At 51.8% G+C, this 23024-nt stretch overlaps 8 protein-coding genes across 8 annotated transcripts; 2 read left to right on the forward strand and 6 right to left on the reverse strand.

Annotated features, from left to right (window-relative positions):
• Window positions 1-2673: 2673 nt before the first annotated feature.
• COCVIDRAFT_84087 (hypothetical protein) lies at window positions 2674-3261 on the reverse strand (the record flags this gene model as incomplete). The annotated part of the gene is made up of 1 exon (XM_014706908.1): window positions 2674-3261. One exon carries the CDS (start codon window positions 3259-3261, stop codon window positions 2674-2676), a length of 588 nt encoding a protein of 195 aa, XP_014562394.1.
• Window positions 3262-5685: 2424 nt separating this feature from the next.
• COCVIDRAFT_84301 (hypothetical protein) lies at window positions 5686-6174 on the reverse strand (the record flags this gene model as incomplete). Its single annotated transcript, XM_014706909.1, has 1 exon — window positions 5686-6174. The coding sequence occupies one exon, from the start codon at window positions 6172-6174 to the stop codon at window positions 5686-5688; it is 489 nt and encodes a 162-aa protein (XP_014562395.1).
• A 1634-nt stretch (window positions 6175-7808) lies between these two features.
• COCVIDRAFT_84397 (hypothetical protein) lies at window positions 7809-8141 on the reverse strand (the record flags this gene model as incomplete). The annotated part of the gene is made up of 1 exon (XM_014706910.1): window positions 7809-8141. The coding sequence occupies one exon, from the start codon at window positions 8139-8141 to the stop codon at window positions 7809-7811; it is 333 nt and encodes a 110-aa protein (XP_014562396.1).
• Window positions 8142-9439: 1298 nt separating this feature from the next.
• Window positions 9440-11658, reverse strand: COCVIDRAFT_32851 (hypothetical protein; the record flags this gene model as incomplete). Its single annotated transcript, XM_014706911.1, has 3 exons — window positions 9440-10140; window positions 10706-11456; window positions 11512-11658. The coding sequence occupies 3 exons, from the start codon at window positions 11656-11658 to the stop codon at window positions 9440-9442; spliced, it is 1599 nt and encodes a 532-aa protein (XP_014562397.1).
• Window positions 11659-12204: 546 nt separating this feature from the next.
• Window positions 12205-12636, reverse strand: COCVIDRAFT_21841 (hypothetical protein; the record flags this gene model as incomplete). Its single annotated transcript, XM_014706788.1, has 3 exons — window positions 12205-12268; window positions 12322-12452; window positions 12502-12636. The coding sequence occupies 3 exons, from the start codon at window positions 12634-12636 to the stop codon at window positions 12205-12207; spliced, it is 330 nt and encodes a 109-aa protein (XP_014562274.1).
• Window positions 12637-16335: 3699 nt separating this feature from the next.
• COCVIDRAFT_84419 (hypothetical protein) lies at window positions 16336-18477 on the forward strand (the record flags this gene model as incomplete). Its single annotated transcript, XM_014706912.1, has 4 exons — window positions 16336-16361; window positions 16789-17589; window positions 17640-17873; window positions 17928-18477. 4 exons carry the CDS (start codon window positions 16336-16338, stop codon window positions 18475-18477), a joined length of 1611 nt encoding a protein of 536 aa, XP_014562398.1.
• A 1740-nt stretch (window positions 18478-20217) lies between these two features.
• On the forward strand, window positions 20218-21045 carry COCVIDRAFT_21843 (hypothetical protein; the record flags this gene model as incomplete). Its single annotated transcript, XM_014706789.1, has 3 exons — window positions 20218-20260; window positions 20458-20723; window positions 20848-21045. 3 exons carry the CDS (start codon window positions 20218-20220, stop codon window positions 21043-21045), a joined length of 507 nt encoding a protein of 168 aa, XP_014562275.1.
• Window positions 21046-21310: 265 nt separating this feature from the next.
• On the reverse strand, window positions 21311-22585 carry COCVIDRAFT_84043 (hypothetical protein; the record flags this gene model as incomplete). The annotated part of the gene is made up of 1 exon (XM_014706913.1): window positions 21311-22585. The coding sequence occupies one exon, from the start codon at window positions 22583-22585 to the stop codon at window positions 21311-21313; it is 1275 nt and encodes a 424-aa protein (XP_014562399.1).
• Window positions 22586-23024: the final 439 nt, after the last annotated feature.

Consider the following 23024-nt stretch of genomic DNA (forward strand, 5'->3'; position numbering starts at 1 on the left):
GGAGAGACAGGGAGACCGGGAGACGAAATATAACGAGTGCGTATAACGACTATACGCATTATACGCGGGTAAAGATCGATAGAAGTAGTAGCAGCACCGCATTCTTTACTACGCCCCCCGCAATTATTATTTTTGTTCTGTTGCGGCAAATTTGATAGTAATGGTGTGATTGTGCGAAAAGGGGGAAAAAAAAGGGCAAATGCGATATTGCAGTGGAGAGTAGAGTAGAGTAGAAGTAAGCAGGTAGGCAGGGGAAGCGTATAGGACGCGCATACGCATACGCATACACATACGCTTCATTCTTCTTTCCGTCTCGCATGGTTTACAAAGATAGAGCGAGAGAGGGGGGGGGGAACGTACCACGGCAAGGGGGAGCATCGGAAGGGCGAGATACTGAGTACTAGGGGGAAAACTACAAGGCTAGCGGACGGGAAGACACAGAGAAGGAGGGGGGGGAAGGGGATGCGAACGAGGTTCCCCGCATTTTTTAACCTTGTCAGGGCGAAAAAGGGCAAGGGCAAGGGGGGTTGTGTGTTTGAGGGAATTTGGATTTGGGTCTGTATGCGAAGGGGAGGGGGGCGCTCGAGCAACAGGAAGGGTTGTCTGGGGGATGCTTTGACATGGGGCGGGGGGAAGTAAATTATGGCGCGTTTTTTTTGAGCTTTGAGGAATGTTGGATGCGGTATTTTTTTTGACACAAGGGGGGGGGGCGGGAGTGTGCGGGTAAGGGAAAGAGATAGAGAGAGAATGAATACGTATTTGATATATCGATGAATTGCATATTCTTCAAGCATGCATTCTTACGTTGCATGTCGGCAAAGGGGTATTGATGTAATCGTAATGTCAGTATCGGACACACAACCCTCCCTCCACAGAAAAGAAAAAAGTACTGAACCAGAAGACAGAGACAGGAAAGCCCACTACCACCTAATGCAATTCCTCCGGAATTCCCCTGTCCACAATATCGAAAAATGAGCTGATTTCCCCAATTCCAATAACAAGATTTTTTCTTCTCCTCACCAAAAGAAGAAGAAGAGGTAGGCTGTCGGACGATCTGGGACCCATGCTTGTGTCCCGCGCGCGCCCGCGTTCCCGCGCAACGCAAGTTCGAGGTTGGGACTAGGCTGGGGCGCGGGAACGACCCGGACGGACACGGGGCGCAGCGGGTAAGGTTCAAGCACGCGCGTGCGCACGCGCGGGGGTGTGTGGCAAAGAGGAGAAAAGAGAATAGCAGCGCGACAGAAAAGTGAGGTAAGCTCGACTTCCTTTTCCAGCCCGTTCAATGGCACGCATTCTAGGCTTGCGGAGGGCGAGTCGGACGGGCGCTGGCTGGACTGGGTTCTATTTGGAAAATTTCCCTCCCCCTTTTCCCAGTTTCTTTTTACCTCGTTCAACAGATTTTTTGGATGTGGAGTTCTACTTCTTCAACTTCCGATAGTTTGTGGTGTGTCGTGTGTCGTGTGCTTTCTCAATGGTAGTCGCGGGCGCGTGGGATACTCCGAGAATGTGGAGAGGAGGAGACAACATGCTTGCGCGCGTTTCAAGCAACCCCATGTAAACACCACGACCTCAGCACATCCAAAAAGCCAATCCAATATTGCTCCTATGGTCTATGCTCAAACTCCGCCTTCACTGATGTCGTGCGACCATGCTCGGATATACCGCGGCTGTGCTTCATGTCCATGTTCTCACCAATCGCAACACCCTGGTCCGCCCGTCTCACGTCTTCGTGCTCCTCTTTTTTGGGGGGTTTGCTCTCACTAATACTGCACCTGAAGCGCGAGGACGTCTCATCCAATCGTGAATTACTACGGAGCAAACCGCATCTTTTTTTGTATGCATGTATCCTATATTTACCGAGTCATGGCCGGCAGCAGCCGGTGTCAAAGCGAGATAATCACACTTGCTTGGTCTGCGCCTTGCAGCTGCATGCCCCGCTTTCTCAGCTTCTTGCTCGGCGGGAATATGTTACACAGCATGCGCGCAATACGGAGCGCACGGTGAGCGTTGCGTGAGCGGGCGGAGGCATTAGCCGTGTTGGTAGGGATAGCGATGCAATCACCCCCTCTTGCTCTCTATCTTTCTCTCTCTTTGCTACGCGCCAGAGTTGATACAATAGTCTTGTATCTTTTCCTTCTCATTTCAGCAATTAGGCAGCATTGGCAACAAGGTGATGCTCACTGCCCAGTCTGACTGCCAGGCTCCGACCAAAGAGAAAGAGAAAGAAGAAGGCTGCCTGCAGTGGCATGCAGCCTTTTCGGCAACAGGGCCGGACCTCTCACAAACGTGCATACTGTAGGAATAGGCAATACAGTCTTGTGCCTTGCGTCCTGCGTGCTGCGTGACATCGGAATAGGCCCGAATAGCCCCCCATCTATGGCTACGTGTTACCGCCTGCATGGCAGCAGAGGCTGAAAATGGATGTGGCTGCACAAGAACCTTCTAAGCTTTCGGATCGGACTTGTACTACTGACCTCGATCGGTAGAGAGCATGTCGTGATAGTATGCCATAAGCTGAATTTCCATTTTGATTGCTGCTCGCAGTAGTTTCAAAGCCAAGATGGCCATGTGGCTATCTCGCTTGATGTCTTTGTGTGCCGGTGGCTCCAAGGTGCGAGATATTGGCGCTACTGAAGTGTGAGGCTGCAACACATGTACAGTCCTATTCCTATATTAGACGTCATGCCGCGATGAATGGGGCTGGATATCCACCGGTATCCAGTTGTTCTGCATGGCCATGCCGATCCACCTGCCCAAACTGCGGAGATGGACATGTGCGACATACCAAGAGTTTCGCAGTACGACAACCGAGACAGGGTGCGCCATGCGAACCTGCATGGAATCAGACGCTGAGCAACGTGGTCCCAATTGTGGGGGTTGCATATGGGCTGATAGCCGATCGCATGTCAGCATCGTGGTCCTATGGTGAGAGATTCTGGCTTTTGCAAATGCGGTAGCCTGCATGGTGCTAAATGCACGGCGTTGTCGTCTGACATTTTGCAAATACGGCTCCAACTTCCCCCACACTCGCATCAAAGATGTATGCTGTGCTGTGGAATTATAGTGGAAGTGCATATGCACAGGCAAATGCACGCAAGTACAAACCTGCTTTGTGCAAGTCTGATCATCATGACGGGACAGCTGACAGACTGCACATTGTGAGCTGGACGCAATATATGGAATCACCGCTAGCAGTAGATGCACAAGGCAGCCGTTGACAAGTTGCATATGCAACAACGTGATCAAGTTGAACCGCACCATGTGTGTAGTGGACAGCTGGTGCTGGAACTTAGTCTTGCTCTCGCTGTGACAAGCAGGCAGACCAGTAGACAGACCGGCAGGCAGCCCAAGGCGAGAGCGCTGGTGTCGACGGTATGGCACTGACAACAGAGATCTGGCCACTGCACTAGCTGCCAACACTTAGGAAGAGTATCAAAGATGAGCCATGTGATGACTTGGACCCTATCGATCACATGCTCTCTTGGTATTGAAAGACTCGACCGCAGATGTATGGGGATTGGAATGAGTAGCTGAGACAATGTGCAGCCATATAGGAAATATAAAAATCGATCCTGATACGATGGGCAAATAGGAATACCCATCTGTCTTAGCTCGGTTATAGCCGTCTTGTTGTGTTAAATAAATCGTAGTATCAGGATGGGCCGAAGAGACATGGAAGCATTGGGTTGCCAACTGCATTTTCTTCCTTTGGTGGGAGACCGAACGCATTGTTTATGCTTACACAAGCCCTGATAAGAGGATGTGTAGAAGATGGCCTCTTACCCAAGCGTTCTTCCAAGGAAAGTGTCAAGGGCAGACGGTGCGAATAGCTTGTACCACAGGCCTGTAGATTATAGCGGGTAGACGAATGATGATAGATCCTAGATTGTGGCCAGTCCAGCATGTGCTTTGTGAGATTTTTCATTTACACCAATGGGCCTCGATGCATGGTTACAGTGGCTGTCAATGACGTGTGTGGGGCAATCGAACGGTTGTTGGCGATGGCGGTCTTTCTGCTGGGCTCTTGTAAGTTAACATGTCCTTAATTGCAGATTGATGACTGTGTAGAGGGATGTGGTCTGGTGTTTGCATATGCAGTGCTTGATGAAAAGAAGGTACGGTGTTGGGAGTGGGCATCAAGGCAAACGTGGGAGAGAGCACGCGCCAAGGGCAATATGCTCCGACATCCCGACCCCGCTGGACTTTGTTTCAACACAATCTTTGTCCGCCACAATCCATCTACACTCAGTCGCAAACCCACACGCGCAACGTCAAGGCCTTGTCGCGCTGGCAATGGTGTGAGCAGAAGAGACGGACATATTCTCAGCTCCTGCTGTCCACCAACAACATCAACATCACCCACTACCACCACCACCACCACCTCGAAACTTTGCATTTGGCCCCACGAATTTCCAGGCCCAACCGGGGTTGAGTGAGGCCTCGAGCGCCACACGACTTAAATTCGACTCCGGCCGAGACTACGACGAAGACGACGAAACCGACGACCACGACCACGAATATGGAGGGCGCCTTCACGCACATGGGCAACCACCTGGTGTCGGACTCGGCGGCCACAATCAACGCCGGCGACGTGGATGAGGGCATTCTGGATGGCGACCTCTCCCGCGGCCAGCTTTCGCGCAGGCGCCGCGCCGATGATGACGAAGAGTATGACGATGATGACGCTGAGAGCATGGCCAGTATGCCGGTAGGCGGCCGAGGGGGCCAGTCGGCCATGCGTGCGGAGGATGCGGAGGTTGAGCTGCCGGCCCATGCGTGTACGTAGGAAGGAAGTGGGCGGGCACGACCAAAGGCTGTACTGACTGACCGGTTGCTTTAGGCGCGTACTGTGGCATCCACAACGCCGGGAGCGTCGTCAAGTGTCTGGCCTGCAGCAAGTGGTTCTGCAGTGCCCGTGGAAACTCGTCGTCATCGCACATCATCAACCATCTGGTCCGCGCCCGCCACAAGGAAGTCCAGTTGCATCCCGCCTCTTCGCTCGGCGATACGACACTCGAGTGCTATAATTGCGGCACCAAGAATGTCTTCCTGCTCGGTTTCATCCCCGCAAAGTCGGACACGGTCGTTGTGCTGCTCTGTCGCCAGCCATGCGCCGCAATGCCCTCGCAGAAAGACATGAACTGGGACACATCGCGCTGGCAGCCCCTCATTGAAGACCGTTCCTTCCTTCCCTGGCTTGTCCCTCCCCCAACCGATCAGGAGCAGCTCCGCGCCCGTCATCTGAGTCCCCAGACCATTGCAAAGCTCGAGGAACTGTGGAAGGACGACGCCAATGCTACAATCGCCGACCTCGAAAAGGGCGCCGGTCAGGAGGAGGTCATCGCCAAGGTCTTGCTTCGATACGACGACGCCTACCAGTACCAGAATGTCTTTGGCCCCCTGGTCAAGATTGAGGCCGATTACGACCGAAAACTTAAGGAATCCCAGTCGCAGGATAACTTGGTCGTGCGCTGGGACATGGCCCTGAACAACAAGCACACGGCTAGCTTCATCCTCCCTAAGCTTGAATTAGGCGACGTCAAGCTCGCCGTCGGTGACGAGATGCGATTGCGCTATACTGGAGAGCTCCGCCCACACTGGGAAGGTGTCGGCTATGTCATCAAGATCCCCAACAACCAGTCGGACGAGGTCACCATTGAACTGCGCACCAAGGGCGACCACAAGTCAGTTCCTACCGAATGCACTCACAACTTCAGTGCCGACTATGTCTGGAAAGCTACCTCCTTTGACCGCATGCAACATGCTATGAAGACGTTTGCTATTGATGAGATGAGTGTTTCTGGCTACATCTTCCACCGTCTGCTTGGTCACGAAGTGGCAGCAGCCCCTATGAAGGTTACGATTCCCCGCAAGTTCAGCGTCCCAGGCCTTCCGGAGCTCAACAACAGTCAAAACAATGCTGTAAAGAGCGTCCTCCAGAAGCCACTCAGTCTGATTCAAGGCCCTCCTGGTACTGGAAAGACAGTTACGTCCGCCACCATCATCTACCACCTTTGCAAGATCAGCGGTAGTCAGGTCCTGGTTTGCGCACCCTCCAACGTTGCCGTCGATCAGCTGTGCGAACGTATTCACCTTACTGGACTCAAGACAGTTCGTGTAACTGCAAAGTCCAGGGAGGATGTCGAGTCTCCGGTTGGCTTCTTGTCCCTTCATGAGCAAGTTCGCATGAACGACACCAACGTCGAGCTCAACAAGCTGAACCAGCTCAAGAACGACGTAGGCGAGCTCTCAAGTCAGGACGAAAAGAAGTTTAAGCAGCTCACTCGTGCGGCTGAGCGTGAGATTCTGAATGCAGCCGACGTCATCTGCTGCACTTGCGTTGGTGCCGGTGATCCTCGTCTGTCTAAGATGAAGTTTCGCACTGTGCTTATCGACGAGTCGACACAGTCTGCAGAGCCAGAGTGCATGATTCCATTGGTCCTGGGATGCAAGCAGGTTGTGTTGGTTGGTGACCACCAGCAACTTGGACCCGTCATCATGAACAAGAAGGCTGCAACAGCTGGTCTCAACCAATCTTTGTTTGAGCGTCTCGTCATTCTTGGATGCTCTCCCATCCGACTCCAGGTCCAGTACCGTATGCACCCGTGTCTTTCCGAGTTCCCATCCAACATGTTCTACGAAGGCTCTCTCCAGAATGGCGTCACGATGCAAGAACGTATCCGCCGCGATGTCGACTTCCCCTGGCCAGTTGTTGATAGCCCAATGATGTTCTGGTCAAACCTTGGTGCTGAGGAAATCTCGGCTTCTGGAACTTCCTACCTCAACCGGACCGAAGCCCAGAATGTCGAAAAGATTGTGACCCGCTTCTTTAAGGCAGGCGTTCAGCCTAGCGACATTGGTATCATCACTCCATACGAGGGCCAGCGCAGTTACGTTGTCAGCTCCATGCAGGCAACTGGCAGCTTCAAGAAGGAGAACTACAAGGAGGTTGAGGTTGCATCCGTCGACGCTTTCCAGGGTCGTGAGAAAGACTTCATCATCTTGTCCTGTGTACGTTCCAACGATCACCAGGGTATTGGTTTCTTGAGTGATCCTCGTCGTCTCAACGTCGCCCTCACTCGTGCCAAGTATGGTCTCGTCATTCTTGGTAACCCTAAGGTCTTATCCAAGCACCCACTGTGGCACTATCTTCTTCTTCATTTCAAGGAGCGCAACTGCCTCGTCGAAGGTCCCTTGACCAACCTACAGGTGTCGCTTCTCCAATTCAGCCGCCCCAAGCAGACATATCGCGGGCCTCAACGCTACCAGATGGCCTACCAGCACGCCAACGCCATGACCTCTGGTCGCCAGCCAGGCTTCAATGGCAACAAACCTCGTCAGGAGTACAATGACAATGGCTCCATTGTGGGCTACATCCCAGATGATGTCTCTTCTGTCCACTCTTCTGCACTTGGTGGTGTTGGTGTTCCTTCCAACTATCCCCCCATGTTCTCCAACTTCCAAGAGTCATGGCCCCTACCTGGCCGTCCTAACGGAAAGGGCAAGAATGGCGCGCCCCAAAGCGTTGCTGGTGAATCCATTGCAGCTAGCGAGCTCACAGACACCCGTAGCGATGCGCCTGGCGGTATCAGTCTTTCTGGTCTGAGTCTGAACGACTACAACAAGCCCACCTCACTCAGCCAGTCAGACCGACTTAACCGCTTTGTGGAATCAACTCGCCAGGGTCCGAACGTCGGTACTGGCTTTGGTGCTGGTCGTGGGTTGCGAGGTGCACTTGGCGGCTTTGAAGATGATGACGCTCGCAGTGTCTCCACTGCTTTTGCCAGTCAGATTGGCACCGGTAATGGCTATGACTGATCACGCCTTTCTGATATAGTGGTAACATACCCTACTACTCTTACACGTTTTGGCTGCGAGCCTCTCTCTTTCACCCGATTAAGCAACAGACCGGATTTATCACCGGCCGTCCGACCTAGGACATGCTCTGTCGGCAGAATCAGAGCAGGCGACCGCCAGTGCGTTGGCACTGATATTGATATTAGGTCCAGTCCGTACTGCAGCTTGTGTCGGCTCCTCCAGACAGCATACCGCCATACCTGCGGCAATCCGTCGCCAGCACGTAACCGCAACTCAACCACATGTGAGCTTGAAATCTGCCGTACCTCCCAGATTAAGCCCATATGGGTGATGCGTCAAGATGAAGTGCGCAAGGGAGTAAGCCCAACTGCAGCCTGGAAGAGCTGAGTATCAAGCACACAAGACTTGAGCATTTCTTTTTACCATTTCTTACATTCCTTGTTTTTATCACCTCCATGTAGGTGTGGTTGACTTTTTATACAAATGCTACGAAGAAAAAAGGTGAGGGGAAAATCATACTCCAGTTTAGTTTTTTAAGTTTGAGAAGAGAATTTAAACCATGCTTGTTTCGAAGTGTGTCTGGGGTTCCATCATTGATATACGTGACTGTATTGGCTGTCGCGGTGAACTATTGCCCCTCTTCGACCCCCCTTTTCTTTTTACATCAGCACAAGGCTCGATAACTGTGGATTACCTTGTTGATCTGAAGTTTTGCATTTCTATCAATACGCCTACCACTAACCAAGCTCACTATTTTCCTTCTCACGTACACATATGTGGACTTTTCTAAAACAAAACCCCTCTAGAACAACGAAGTGGGAAGTTAAAACAAACGCCTCGTATGGACTAAGCCTATTCCATTTCTTCTCATCTTTCCAACTACATGGGATGTGAAGCATAATCAAATACGACTTCAATTTTCCTTGTCATCTCACAAAAGTTCACCCTAGTCTCCTTCTCACAAAGTGAGAAATATGGTCCTCCGCTGCACTCGTTAAGTAAATAAAGAGATTTGTACGAATTAGTTCTGTGCTTCCTATCGAAAAGAGAGAAATATAGAAAGAAAATTGGAGGGAAATGGAAGCGAGAAAAGCGGAGAAAGAGTGTTGGGGCGTGTAGGTAAAACTTGTACACTACTCATACTTCACTATCCTTTTTTTCTCCACGAGAAAAAAAGGGGAACAGAGTTGATTTGACGGAAGGAAGAAAAGACGAGAGAAGACGGGTTGTGTCATAATAGACAATGATCATAAATAATAATAATAAAAAAAAACTAACTCATTTAAATACAGCGTGATATCCCATCCCTCATACCAAACCAACCAACTAAAAGAAAAAGAAAAAGAATTATATACGTGGAGAAAGAGTCCCATAATAGGTCTCCGTCTGACATGAAAGCTTTACGCTACCCCTACCCACGTATGACAACGTCTTTTGGGTATCACACACTCTTTCTTTTCGCTTTATACAAATTCTCTCCAATTCCCGTTCTCTTATTCCAACTTTTTTTTATCTTTCTTTTTATCTCTTCATTTTTCTGGATCATATACATCTTTGTAACAAATATGAAAACGTATATAGCTCCCAATCAGAAGCAACAAATCTCCGCCACACGCATGCCTTACATAACAGTACAGCACTTGAGCATCTTGAGCAACTTGGGTAGCCCCTTCTTGACCATCTGCTCGATCTCGTCGTTTTGGTTTTGCTGCTGATCATGCTGTTGCTGGTGTTGACCGCCATGGTGTTGGGGCGGGGCACCACCGTGGTGCTGCTGGTGTCCGGGGTATCCAGCCGAGGGCGCATGCGGAGGCGGGGGCATTTCGTCGACGCTGCCGCCCTGGAGGTTGACGAAGATTCTACCTTCGTTTTCCTCGGTGCGGTACTGCAGCCCCAGCTCGCGGCATACTTGCTCGACTCGCGGTTTGATCTTTTGCACGTGGTTCTTGCTGTGGTTGCCCTTGCCGACGATGACGTGTAGGTGGGTCTGGCCTTGTTGTCTGGCGACCTTGATTCTTTCCTCGAGCACGTCCTCTGCTTCTTCTACGAAGAGACCGTGAAGGTCAATTGTGTCGCTGTCAACGCGCCCTTCGGCATTGTTTTCCCGGAAGATGAAGTCGCGTGCCTGGCGGTTGTATTGCTCCATCTTTTCCGCGTGCTTCTTTCCTTCCTGTGAGAGCTCGTGGGCGGCAGCGCCATCGCCGGACTCGTACGCTTGGTGCGCACGGTCGAAACATGAGGAGCGTTTGGCGGCTTCTTGGCGGGCAAGGTCGCGAAGGCGGTCATATTCAGCTTCCGCATCCGCAGAGGAGTGGTTGAGAGCTGGGCGTGTTTGTTAGTTGTTGTCGCAATTGCGGATGGGCGCGATCAAGAACATGGGGGGTTGGGTACGTACAGCGTGAGCCCAAAGCGGTCATTTGTATGGCTGTCATCTTGTCGCGATACCGAATATGTCAACTGGAAAGGGATGCAATGGATTAACACTGAGTTATTGTTGTTCTTGAGCGATGCACTTGGCGGAATCAAGGTACATAATAAGACGGGGCTCAATGACGCTAAGCGGCTGCTTGCAGGATGTGAGATGGGCGCAGGGTCCAGTTCTGTGGCTCAGCGGTGAAGATGGATCAGGGCTGCCGTGTGAGCCACGTGGTGTGCACGTAAATACGTGTTCGGCGCAAAGTGCGTAGCGCCATGGATCTTGACTGAAATTTTGGCCAAGCTTATGCGTGACACGCTGTCATTGGTGCTGATGGTGATGTTGGCGCGCCCATGTGAGCTATGTGCCACGCCCACCGCCCCTCATCCTCGCGAAACATTCGTGACATGAATGGAAGTCCAATCGTTCTTTTCTGACAGCATCGCTACCCGCAAGGGCGGTTTCAGAAACGGACCTTGGGCCCTACGAATACAATTAGGAATGCGATCAACCATAGGCCAGCAATCATGCCATAGAGCCTCATTCTATCCCACCAACCCTTGCCTTCAGTCATCTTCCGCAGCGTGCCCATCCTCCTACTAGCAGCATCCATATTCAACGTGTTCTTGTCTAGCCCAGCCAATGCTCGATCTACCACACTCTTGTCGCCCTCGAGCGTGTTTGAAAAATTTATCGATTGTTGCTTCAACAGCTTGGCCATATCGAGGAGGCTTGTTGTGAGCGTTTCCTGTTCATTCCTTTGGTACGATAGGAGAGCCTCTGTCTGCGCATGGGTTGGGTCGCCTGTCGTCGTTGTGGGTTTCGAAGGGAAAAGAGAATTGCCAGATGCTGCTTGTGCCCCAGACTCGGCTCCGTCAGCCTCTGGCTTGCCTCTCCGCCGCAGTTCTGACGCCAATCCCTGCGCAGCATTTTGGAGTGCTTCGTTGTTTCCTCCTGACGTTGTGATATCCCGTCCAGCCTCTGTCTTCACTCTTGGCGCATATGAAGGAAATTCATCTGCGTCTTCTTGATCGGAATCTACAGACCCATCCGACTCTGTATCATCTAGCTGGTTCAATTCGTATATCCGCTGATTTAGTTGCTTTATGAGCTCGCGTTTTTGCTGCAGATCGGTTTGTAGCTCGGATTTCTTGGACTTGGAGGGTATTGTCGAGGCCGAGTGCTCAAGGTTGAGGAGTAACGTGCGCGCATGTTCGATATTCTGGGGAGTATCAGTAAGCCATTTCTATAGATGTGGTCCATGTGTTTTAACCTACTGCGCTTACGCGTGCCCGCTCATAACTGGACTTTCGTAGCTCTGGTGACGGATCTGCCAATACTATGCGCTCTAGCCTCGAGAGCAGACGATTAAGGTTGATACTGGTAACGTCGCCAAATACTGGAGAGCGAGATCTGGCAGTCATCGCTTGCTTTGCTATAGCGTCGTTGGATTGCTGGCGCGACGCGACCTGGTATAAATGACGAAGTGATGTGCGTAGCGGGCACCGAGACTAGGAAGTAGTAGTTGCGCAAGTTTTCAGGATTGCAGTTAAGAATCCAGCGTACTATAGTAGCAGCGGAACAGATCAGGCAACAGCAAGTAGGACGAAAAGTGGTAATGAAGAAAGGTGTTCGTTCGTGGATATTTGGTGCATGTAGCCACAACGTCACTTTCACAACAACCAATAGCAACTTGGTGGGCCTTCCCCGCACTGGCCCACGCTCAGCCGCAGCCCACATCTCAGATCTCACGTATCATCACATGTATCAATTCAATCCCTAGGCTCATTTGTATGTTGTTTGTCTTTGAATTTACATCATACTGGTATAATACATGTTTGCGAGAACGCTATGTCGCATCATTTTTGATCCTCTGCTCTTTGAGCAAACCATGTTTGCCTTCTGGCCCCTGGCTTCATAAACACTCATCTCATCTCGTTACCATGTCACACACTGAAACAAGCAAAAATTTATGATGATCCGCCCTTCGATTGCTGCGACTGTGTAGTGGGTTGAAGAGGTCCACGAGTGAAGCTGAGAACAATTAGTATTGCATTTGGAAGCACTCGATGAGTTGAGAATCATACTTGTTCCACCAAGTACCGATGATGCCGGGCTTTCCATATGCATCATGGAAGGATTGTCTTCGAGCCAGGCTCTCCTCATCCTGACGACGCTTAAGAGCCTCTAGGTTTCCAAATCTCTGGGCTGCCGAAGACTACACAATGTCAGTCACGGCTGCTCAATTAGCCAAGTATTCAACGTACCCTTCGGCGTCCATTGTAGAAAGACTCAGATCCGACAGAGGCATCAGACGCTCGGCGGTCGTTGTTTTGCTTTGGGGCTTCAGGCATGGTTGGGGTGGCATCATTGCCAAAGACCTTGTTGATTGGGGAAGACATGTCTGATATTTGATATGAATAGAAATCGTATGTAAAGTTGAAATTGGACTTGGATGTGGTGATTGAGAGTAGATTGCAAATATGAATCATTTTGAAAATGGGAATGCAAACTGCTGATAAATACCCCCTCAGTTCCATACTGTCGAGCACACGATCGCATGTGGCATGACCATTACGCAGACGATACATGATCGTACCAATCAGTGAGGGTCTAGCCCTCCCCCGCATTTTGACAGTGCAGTTTGGACCCTGAACGTCTGTAACGATGACATGAATGGCAAGCAAACGGCGCTATGCTGCACTTGCTTCTGCTGGCCAAATCTAATCAGAGTTCTGCAGCGAATCATATTCTGCTGATTTATCCACACTTGACGCGGCTTGATGATCTAAAGCGTGGATGCTAGCCAGGCCGTTTGTTTGCACGTGACATCGATCTTGGACGATAGTCGAGGCGTCGAAGACGGCGTGCAGGGTCCATCAACCTCAATGACAGATTCGGCTCTGTCCATCCTAAGGGGTATTGAGGCGCAGTCGGGGAAGGGGTATCGATCGCACTAGTTTTTGTAAGCAGATCGCGCCGCTCGTCATGGACCGACCGCTATTAGGTACGCCTGTCGATCTTTGGGTAGTACAACAACGGGGGATTCGACCATGTGTTTGAAGTAAAGCTACTGGGACCCTTTCCTGGATGCACAACGCTGTAGGCACGCTATGACACCATCGAGAAGCTTCCACCGACGGCATTCAGCCAAGCTTTGCACGGGCGCAGGTGCCGTATCTCGGTATCGTTGATGTCATGTGTTTGGAAATTGTCGTTGATTTCGTAGTAAGTATGGCCAGTGCCGGCGGACATGGCTTGTGGTTAAGGAATTGCAAGTCGGCGGCTGAGTGAAGAATAACGCCGTCTGCGTCTGTTGCTCTGAGAGCCCTGACGTCAGTGGCTGACAAATAAGCGCGCGTTACCGCTTTTGCTAAGCGAGGGACAATGTCTTTCGCGCTCGCACAGCAGAGCAATCTCTTCCTCAACCCTCAAGCAAGGTAACCTTGGGGCAGACTTCAGCGAATTCTGCCGGACTCGACACAGCGTTGAGCCGTCGACCTCGTATTTCTGGCATGTGCAGCGGTTGCCGCTTTTTAGAGTTTTGCCGCCTCCAGCCGTTAACAGGTTGCGTGCTGTCTCCTGAGAGAGACGCATTTGCAACGATAGCTACTGATGCAGATCTTTCGGATACACAACAGCCGGGCCGGTGAGGAATATTTTTCTAGCCGCCGCACGTGTCACGACTTGCCCTCCGCCCTTTAATGCGCCATCCGACGCATGCTGCGCAAACTGTCTTGGTGCAACTCAAATCACACTGCCTCGACATTGGCATCAGATCAAGTTTTGTGGTGCAGTCTCGCTGCAGCTTTGCAGCAACGATGGCATTGGCCAGCAAAGGTACGTGACACTTGTCAACAATCCCATCCCCTTGCATGATGATACCACATTTTTAAAGCATAGTTCATCTTAGTCCAAAGGACACTGAGGAACCAAATAGCATTGTCTTTCGCTCCTATCTGATCACAGCCACCATCCCAACTTGTGCCATTGGCCGCTTGCTGTTACAACATGTTCTGACTCTGAATAGACTTCTCTGCGAACGAGCCACGTTGCCTTGAGCACTGTGCTATAGGTCAAGGAGGATGGCCGGCGTTTGCCAATAAGGGCGTGGTATGAAGAACTGACGGTATATCACGGCTGCATGCTGTTGTACGCTGTGCATGGTTTCCCTTGGACCAGTGGCCGCCGCCTACGTCTGCATCACATGATGATTTTGGTCGTTTGCTCAGGTCAGGCGGACGTAAGTGTGCATAGATATGTATGTACAGTGTGCGTACATACATATAGTATGACGGTAAGTATGCATGCAGGTGTTCAAGTAAGTATGTGTGTGTGTGTGTGTGTGTGTGTGTGTATGTTGTGAAGCATGGCCAGTTGGCCGCTGTGTGCACAGAGTGCAATTGCAACTGCAATATCATGGACGGCCAGGGGAAATGAAATTTGGCGGACTGGTGTGCCGGACCCTGCGGATGGGGCGGAATGAAGGGAGCACCCAGCCGGTATCCCGCTGGCCTGTGGCATATCAATAGAAAAACGACGGTTGGCATTATTGCGCCAGCGCTCGTGTTGCCGCATTTTGCGCAAAGCTCAGCCCGCCGATGCTTTGTTTTTCTTTCTTTCTGAAATGGTTCGCAAGCATGGCCTCGGCACAGTTCAGGCAGTTCAGGTTTTGTGGTTGTTGATCGCAGAGCTAGACGAGGGGTGCATCCACAGTGTGTGCGCGTTCGGCTGGCGGGTTCCCTGAATTTGCAGGTGTGACGGTAGTATCGCGTCGTCCCTCCGGCCACGCGGTTGGCTGCCACCCGTGATGATCACTGCTCCCTCTGTAATCCCCGACGGGCCCCTGGCGGCATTTCAATTTAGCATCCCCTATTGCGACCCGCGAGCGACAGGAGCAGAGTATTACGCCGACACGGAAGCCCGTCCAGCGCTTGTGAATCGCGAGAGCGGCCAAGGGTGACTCGTGAACCGAGCGCAAAGTCTGTGACGTTAGCGCTTGACTCGGAGTGATAAGAAGTGCATCTCTCCCAACCCGGCCACGCACGCAAATTCATCCCATTGGCTTCCAAACCGCCGAAGACATTTGCTCGCGGCACTTGTGTGTGGGGCCTTCTCCTATGCGTTGGCACTCAAACCAAGCCACCATCCCGTCAGCAACCCAAGTCCGCGCCTGCATATTCTCAGCTCTCTCGCTTCCTTCTTTCCTCCTCAACACCACAGCTTTTACTCTCAACCACTGCCATCGCGCTGCAAACAAGCTACATTAGCAATCTTTCTTTGCGACGTTTGCTTGATCTGTCCAATACGACACATACACTATCAAAAAAACAAGAGCCCTTGCTCAGGATGACAATTCGGAGCCCAGACGGAGCCCTATCCAGGTACTTACTGCCCAACGGTTTTCTCCCCCAACTTGTTTTGCTTTGACCTTCACCTTTTTCCTTTCAGTCTTACCGTTTTGCTACCGCCTGTCTTGTTACAATCATGTGTTTCTTTCCTACTGTTTTGACTCTTCTCTTTTTGTTCGCCGCCACTACAGCCCCAGATGGATCTCCCAAAGGATGCCACAGGATACCTTCCATAGGATTTACCGCCCCGGTAAAGGACAACCACAAGGCCACTTTTCTTCAGTTCTACCAGGACCACATTTTCCCCAAGGACAATCTTCCCAAGATACGAGACACGTAGCACACTGCCCTTGCAGTGTTTGTAGAAACGACAATCACGAGGCCTCGATGCCCCCGATTCAGAGCTAAAATGCAGAGCTCTCGAAACGGCGGTGAACATACGAGAGTGGATCCTCGCTATTGATGCCCAACACCACACTGGATCAAAATTCTTGTGCGACAAACGGCATGCAACCCTGCATCGCCGTCAGGATTACGTAGGCACCTTCCGACAATGTCGTTCTTCTCTGTTGCTGTTCAACTAGGCTAAACGACAGACTACTGGTAATAAGGAGTGTACGCTTTCCCAAAGGACGCCAAGCCATGGACCATGTACCAAGGATCGCCCCATGGAACACGTGACTTTTATGTAAGATCACGTGCCGGACCATATTCTGGATGCGCTAGCCCAGACCGGCCACGGTCATGGGTATGGAGATTCTTTGGTCGGACATGAAGTACGTACATGGGCTAGAGTCTGCCTACCCTTACCGACCCATTGATCGAAAACTAACTTGAGTGTGGTCAAAGGAGCACCTGTTGTTCTGGATGAGCTGCCCTGTTTTTCTGTGAACTGCTTCTACTGGATCTGGACACCTGCTAAGTACTCGACCTGAGAATATCATGTTACTGGTCAAATCACTCTGGACCCAACATGGATACGTCAACCTGGACATGCTATGGCCAATGATGCTGACCCTACTGGCTCCTTGAGGTGCGTGCTCACCACCATGTCTCCCGTCTACTGATCTTTGCTAACGTGAAGCTTTGCACAGGTTTCCTTCTGGCTACTGTACTAACATGGCGTTTTCCTTTGTCTTCAATTGTTCTTTTATCATTCAGGTTTGCCGTGAACGTGTGTTTGGTACTGACTCTGGCGTCCAGCGACTCTTTCTTCGATTCACCACCGGAGCCCGCATTCTACATCTCAAACATCACTGAGTGGAGAAAGGAGATCCCTGCACCTGTTGTTTCCGCACCGGACTTTCCTTTCTCTTCAGATTTCCAGGACATGAGCACATCAGACTTCTTTGAACTGAAGGATACTGTTTCTGAGTGCAGCATGGACAGCGCATACCAGAGCCAGAGCGGCGCCAGCCGGCGCGGACCTAGGAAGCCAGAGATGAACCGCCAGGAGAGCCAGATGAGCAGTCACTTTGTTGGCAGCGACATTTACTCACCGACAATGAGCTCGGACAACTTCAGTGCTTTCCCGGACACCCTGGACATGAGCCACGTGCAACAAACATCCACTTCCGGATCATGGGAACCCACGGAGGGTCCCCTCGCTTATGCTAATTACTCTACTGCTCAGGACTACACCCAGTACACAACATCGAACATGACACGATTCACACCCTCCTCCATCAGCGGCTCGCCGCACTGGCCAAGTGCCGATGCCCAGTTCCAGAACAACACTTTCCCATTCTCGTCATGGCCATCACACAACACCAACGATGCCATGTTCAGCACCCCCACTTCTCAGCGCAACTGGCAGAATGCTTCCCTCGATGCCTCTGAGCGCCCTGCTGCTGCACGCTACTCATCATACGGCTTCCAGCAGGAGTCCAGGCGAGCATCTACACAGGACTCGACCTTTGGTGCATTCGTCGCTACCCCTACTAGCACCACCAGTGTACACTTCCCTACGGTCGACCTTGACCAGTCAAGACTTGCCGAGTCTCGGTAGATATCCTTTTCCTCTCATCAAGTATGTTCGCTAACACCTTTGAAAGCAATGAGAACGAGGACATTAAGGCAGCATCTGCACCTCAGTCGCTCGACGGACATGAAGACACACTCTCTCAGTCTGAGGCCGCTGACACCAAGCTCGAGGAGGAGCGCACAAAGGTTGCCCGCAGCCACCCACTATACCAACAAACGCCAGACAAGGATGGCAAGTACCACTGCCCCGAGGAGGGCAAGGCCGGATGCAGCCACAAGCCAACTGCTTTGAAGTGCAACTACGAGTACGTTCCCTGCCATCTGTCCTACTATATGATATGTGTCTAAACTGTTTCTAGCAAGTACGTCGACTCTCACCTCAAGCCTTTCCGTTGCAACAAGAAGACCTGCGTTGGTGTGCAGTTCTCCTCTACTGCATGCCTTCTCCGCCACGAGCGCGAGGCACACGGTATGCACGGTCACGGCGCCCGGCCACACCTGTGCCACTTCAGGGACTGCGAGAGAGCTGTGCCTGGTCACGGCTTCCCTCGTCGCTACAACCTCTTTGACCACATGAAGCGAGTGCACCAGTACGATGGCCCCACCACTGAGCCCTCGCCACCTGTGCAGGGACAAGCTACTCGCAAGTCTTCGTCGCGCAAGCGCAAGGCGTCTGCCGAGGAGTCTGGAGAGAAGCGTGCCAAGGTTGTGAAGCTCACTGCTGAGCAACAGCGCCAGCAACGTCGCGAGGCGCTCTCTAAGGAGTTCCTTGCCAAGAAGCAGCACATCATCGAGGTGCTCACCAACCTGAGCAACCCAAGCGACCTCGGTGACGATATCCAGCTGACAAAGGAGGTTGTCGGCCTCCACGACATTTGCACTCAGTACCGAGATGTCTTCGGTGGCTGAAGGAAGGATACGTCTGGTAGAGTCGGTCTGCCGTGACGCACCCAAGTAGGTTTGTCGTTTACCCAAGGACCCCTCTGCTATTGCTCTTTTTTCAACACATGCACTTTTGCGTTTTTGCTTTTCCGCGTTCTTCAAAAGCCGGATGGGATTCCCGCATGCCTAGCGGATGAAGGATCAAGACTTGCCACAAGTCTCTGGATGCCCATGACCCTGGATGGATGAACATTGCCGGATACAAGCCACAGGATGCATAAAGCCCAAGGATTTTGTCCCAGCCGTGGACTCGGAAGCCGAAGGATTGCTGGTCTGCCGTTAAGGTGACAGCTGAGAACCCCCTTGAGGGGAGATGGACTGTGGTCCTTACTCATTGCAATATGGTTGGCATGAGTCTTGGTCGATATGCGAGATTTGATTAATCTGATGTTAACGGAGGAGCCTGTCATCAGGCTGTAGTTTTTGTACTTTCTTGTTACTGTATTTACGGCGTCGAAATGGCATCTAGACTAGGATCGGGAAGGGAGGAGGCGACCATTCAGAGAGGTCAGTCTTGTATTGGCCATCATTGCCCGCTCTGCGGAAGTTGGTGGCCCCTCCTCCTCTTGTACTCTGTATATTTAATAGAGGGGCGTTTGTTTGTTTAATCCTCATCCACTGCACATGAGTTATGAGAGCGAAGCTTCAGTGTGCTGTATCCTAATGTGTGAACCTCAGTCTCTCACCAGATGAGTGTGCCCCTCTAGTGCCCCTCCCCTCTCCCCACATGCATGCAGCGCACGCAGTCGGACCGAATCCCAGCTTATCGCCCAGCAAGGTTTTTGTCCAAGGCTCGGCCCTAATGCAGCAATCAATCACCAGCCCTCCCTACGTCATTCACTCCGCGCCAGGATCAAAGTTGCACGACCAAATTATCACGCCTTCTTTTTAGTCCGTTACATGCATGCATACCGCTTGTTTACATAGCTTCCATACTACGCACGTAAAAACTATGTAGCCAGCCCTTGCAACCAGCAAGCCGAGTCAGCCAACATTGCGAGACTCGCACGTACGCACGTACTGCATCGAGAGAGAGAGACGGAGAGTCAGTCAGGTCTGCTGCATTTTCCCTCTTCCCTAGCCGATAATACCTCGGCCGACTTATTCTTCATTTTTTTCGGACGGGGGGTAAGCGCCATCGCAGTGTTCCGTCACGCACACACCCCCAATACCGTGCGTGTTGCGTGCTTGTTTAAACCGTCCGAACGGGTCATTTGGAGGAATCACCCACCTTTTTTTTGTCAGCCCAGAAGGGTCCGGACCGCCGCCATCAGCAGTTCGATTCAGCTCCCTCCACCCCCGGAAGTCAGTGGTGATTACAGTGCAGGTTTTGGAATAGCGAAAAGTAACAGTATGGTGGTGTTGGGAAGGATGCCCGAGGGTGGTGCGGCTGGTATGGCGGCGACGGCGGCGGTGGTGTCACATGTCCGGTGGATGTGGTGGTGCAGAGCGGCGGCGGCAGCGGGTGGAGTGGGATTAGGAATCCGGCGAGGGGCGAGAAGCTTGAGCACTGCCCCGCGTCGTGAGCTTGTTGCGAGCGAGCCCGGCTTATTAACCTTGCATCATCGGCCTGCTGCTACCTCTACAGCTAACTCTACTGCGACGACTTTTGCTGCACCACGTATCGGCGCTGTACGATTGCTCGAGATTTACGACAAGAGAAGTAGTATTGCTGCTAAGAGCTGGACGAGAAGAGAATACGCGACCATGGCTTCTGCGACGAGCTTTTACGAGTTTAAGCCCAAGGATAGTGAGTTGCCCTCTGTCTCTCCCTCTCTGCTATTTTACCTCGATGGAGATGAGAAATAGACCTCTTTCGTCACTGCGAAAATAGACACAATCTCCTCTTTCCTCCCTTGCCCTTCCGTCCTCTCCCCTCACGCTCACGCCACCCTCCCCCTTCAAGGCTCTTCCCCTAAAAAAGAGACTAACAACGACAACCCACAGAAAAGGGCCAACCCTACGACCTCTCCCAACTCTCCAACAAAGTCGTCCTCGTTGTAAACACGGCCTCCAAGTGCGGCTTCACCCCTCAATTCGAAGGCCTCGAGAAACTCTACAAGGACATCAAGTCCAAATACCCGGATGACTTTGAGATTCTTGGTTTCCCTTGCAACCAGTTCGGCGGTCAGGATCCCGGAACAAATGAGGAGATTCAGGAGTTTTGCCAGGTGAATTATGGTGTTAGTTTTCCGGTGCTGGGAAAGATTGATGTATGTACTCCCCTCGTTCCTTCCCCTCTCCTTCATGGTGCCGCTACCGTATTTGCTTGTCACGCGTAGACATGGGAAAAACCGAATACGCTGGAGACGGTTTGGCTGATATTTATATGAATAGGTCAACGGCGCAACCGCAGACCCCGCCTTTGAATGGCTCAAGAACGAAAAGCCCGGCCTCATGGGCCTCAAGCGTGTCAAGTGGAACTTTGAAAAGTTCCTCATTGGCCGCGATGGAAAGGTCAAGGGACGCTGGGCGAGTACCAAGAAGCCCGAGGATCTCAAGGCCGAGATCGAGAAGGAGTTGAGTAAGAAATAAAGTTTTTTTTGTGGGTGATATGGAAGGGAAATGGTGGAGGAAGAAGAGAGAGACAGAAGGAGGCATTGATACCACGAAATATGCAACATTAAAGGGAAATTAGAATGAATACTTAATTGTTGGATTTGGAGGTTTTTTGTTTTCATGAATATGTCTATGCTAAGGTGATATGCCGTCTGTATCTTTCTCTCTTTCTTTCTTTCTTTTGGGTATTCGTATCAACACAAAAAAAACGCCAGTCTACTTGATGCCATATACAAGTCTCTCAATCAAACGGCACTCTCCTCAAGCCCCTCGCACCACCTTTCCTTGCCTCGCCCTCTGCTCCTACAGCCGCTGGTACACGAATACCACAGCAGTCGCCCCAACCCACACTCGCATGCACATGTCTCTTGCCAGCCTCATCATCAAACACTTGTACCTCGCCTCCCTCGGCGCCCTCGTCTTCCTTCTCCTTATCCGCCTCATCCTCCACACTCATGCCCTCAACGGCAGGCACCAAGCTGCCAAACAAAAAATGCTGCATAACCGGCAACTTTTCGAGAATTTCCTTGCGAAACATTTTGCGCATGCCGGCCTCAATCTTTGCCCAATTCTTGGCCGAGGAAATATCGTCCAGCATAGGGGAATGCCAGCGCAGTCCCTCGACATTCTTGACGCTATTCACAAAGGCAATTTGGTCAAGGTACAGAAACTCCTTGCCTTCCTCCTCCAGCACCAGCGCGTTGTGGATGGATTTCGGCGTGATGTACGGATGGTGCAGGAGCTGTGCTGCGCCGAAGAGGAAGGGCAGGAATTGGTAGTCGTCGAGGCCCCAGACGCCGTGGGAGCCGGCGGGCTCGAGGTAGTATGCTTCTTGAACGCGGCGCATGAGGCGCAGGTATGCAGGGAGGACGACGAGGGCTAAGGCGGGGAAGGTAGCTGGGGGCAGGTAGCCCAGGCGATTGAGGCACAGGAGCCAGAGGAAGAAGTTGAGTTCATGTCCTGAACCGTAGTCGATGCGTTGGCGGTTGCCAAAGGAGTGGCGGAGGTACGTTGATACTTCATCGATTTGCGCGGCGTCGTGTAGACCGAGTTGCTCGTGCCAGGCCGGCAGTGCCTTTTCGAGCTCGTCGAGGAAAGAGCGGAACATGGGGTTTCCGAAGCGCGAGCCCGTGTCTTCAGGCGGGCATATTGAAAGGATTTCTTCGGCGGAGCGCAGGATCGAGACGATGGTTTTGATGGTTGTGCTTGCTTCGGAGCCGTCGCGCACGCTCGATATGCTTCTATCGCGGACGGCGTCGGCGATGCCGAAGATGAAGGCTTCGACGAGCGTGCATGTTTCGCTGTGCAGGAAGAGCTCGTGGTCTTGTGGACTGAGGATGCGGCGCGACGGGTGGATGTATGTGTGCTGCGCTAGGTTTGGGGGCGCGGGGAGCGAGGGTGTCGGCGGGGGAGGGGCAGAAGGCGGTTCTCGCGTCGTGGTGGCGCGTCTGCGTGGAATGAGCTTGGGGAGTTTGGCGCTGAGATCGGGCGGTGCGGCGGGTTGTGTTTGTGTCATGGTGCTGTAGTGAGTATGTTCAGGTTGAAGATATGTGCTTGTACTATGATGCTGATGTATCCAAGGTAGAGGAGAGGAGCGGGTCAGGGCGCCACCCTACGCCGTTGCGATGCCACACCAAGGGTTTGACATTTACTGCAGGGCAGTGTATCGAAACTTCGCGAACGTTGTCTGATGGCTAGCGTATGCGCTGTTGCCTCTATTACCCTTCAGTCATACCACTCTTTTGCATCCCATGCTTATCCTCACGTGAGAATAGAGACATGCTATATCTTCGTCTTGTATCCCCGTTGGGCCTATCAAGTCTTTAAACAACCTTTATCTTTATCTAGATTTCTTCTAGAATCTTATATTGTCAACCCCTTTTTTCAATAGTAATGTCTACCTTGATTTCCTAAAAACACTCTTTTGTGATCCTCTGACCCGACATCTTGCTCGC

Source organism: Bipolaris victoriae (genome assembly GCF_000527765.1).
Source record: "Bipolaris victoriae FI3 unplaced genomic scaffold scaffold_1, whole genome shotgun sequence".
In the NCBI taxonomy this organism is placed as follows: Eukaryota; Fungi; Ascomycota; class Dothideomycetes; order Pleosporales; family Pleosporaceae; genus Bipolaris; species Bipolaris victoriae.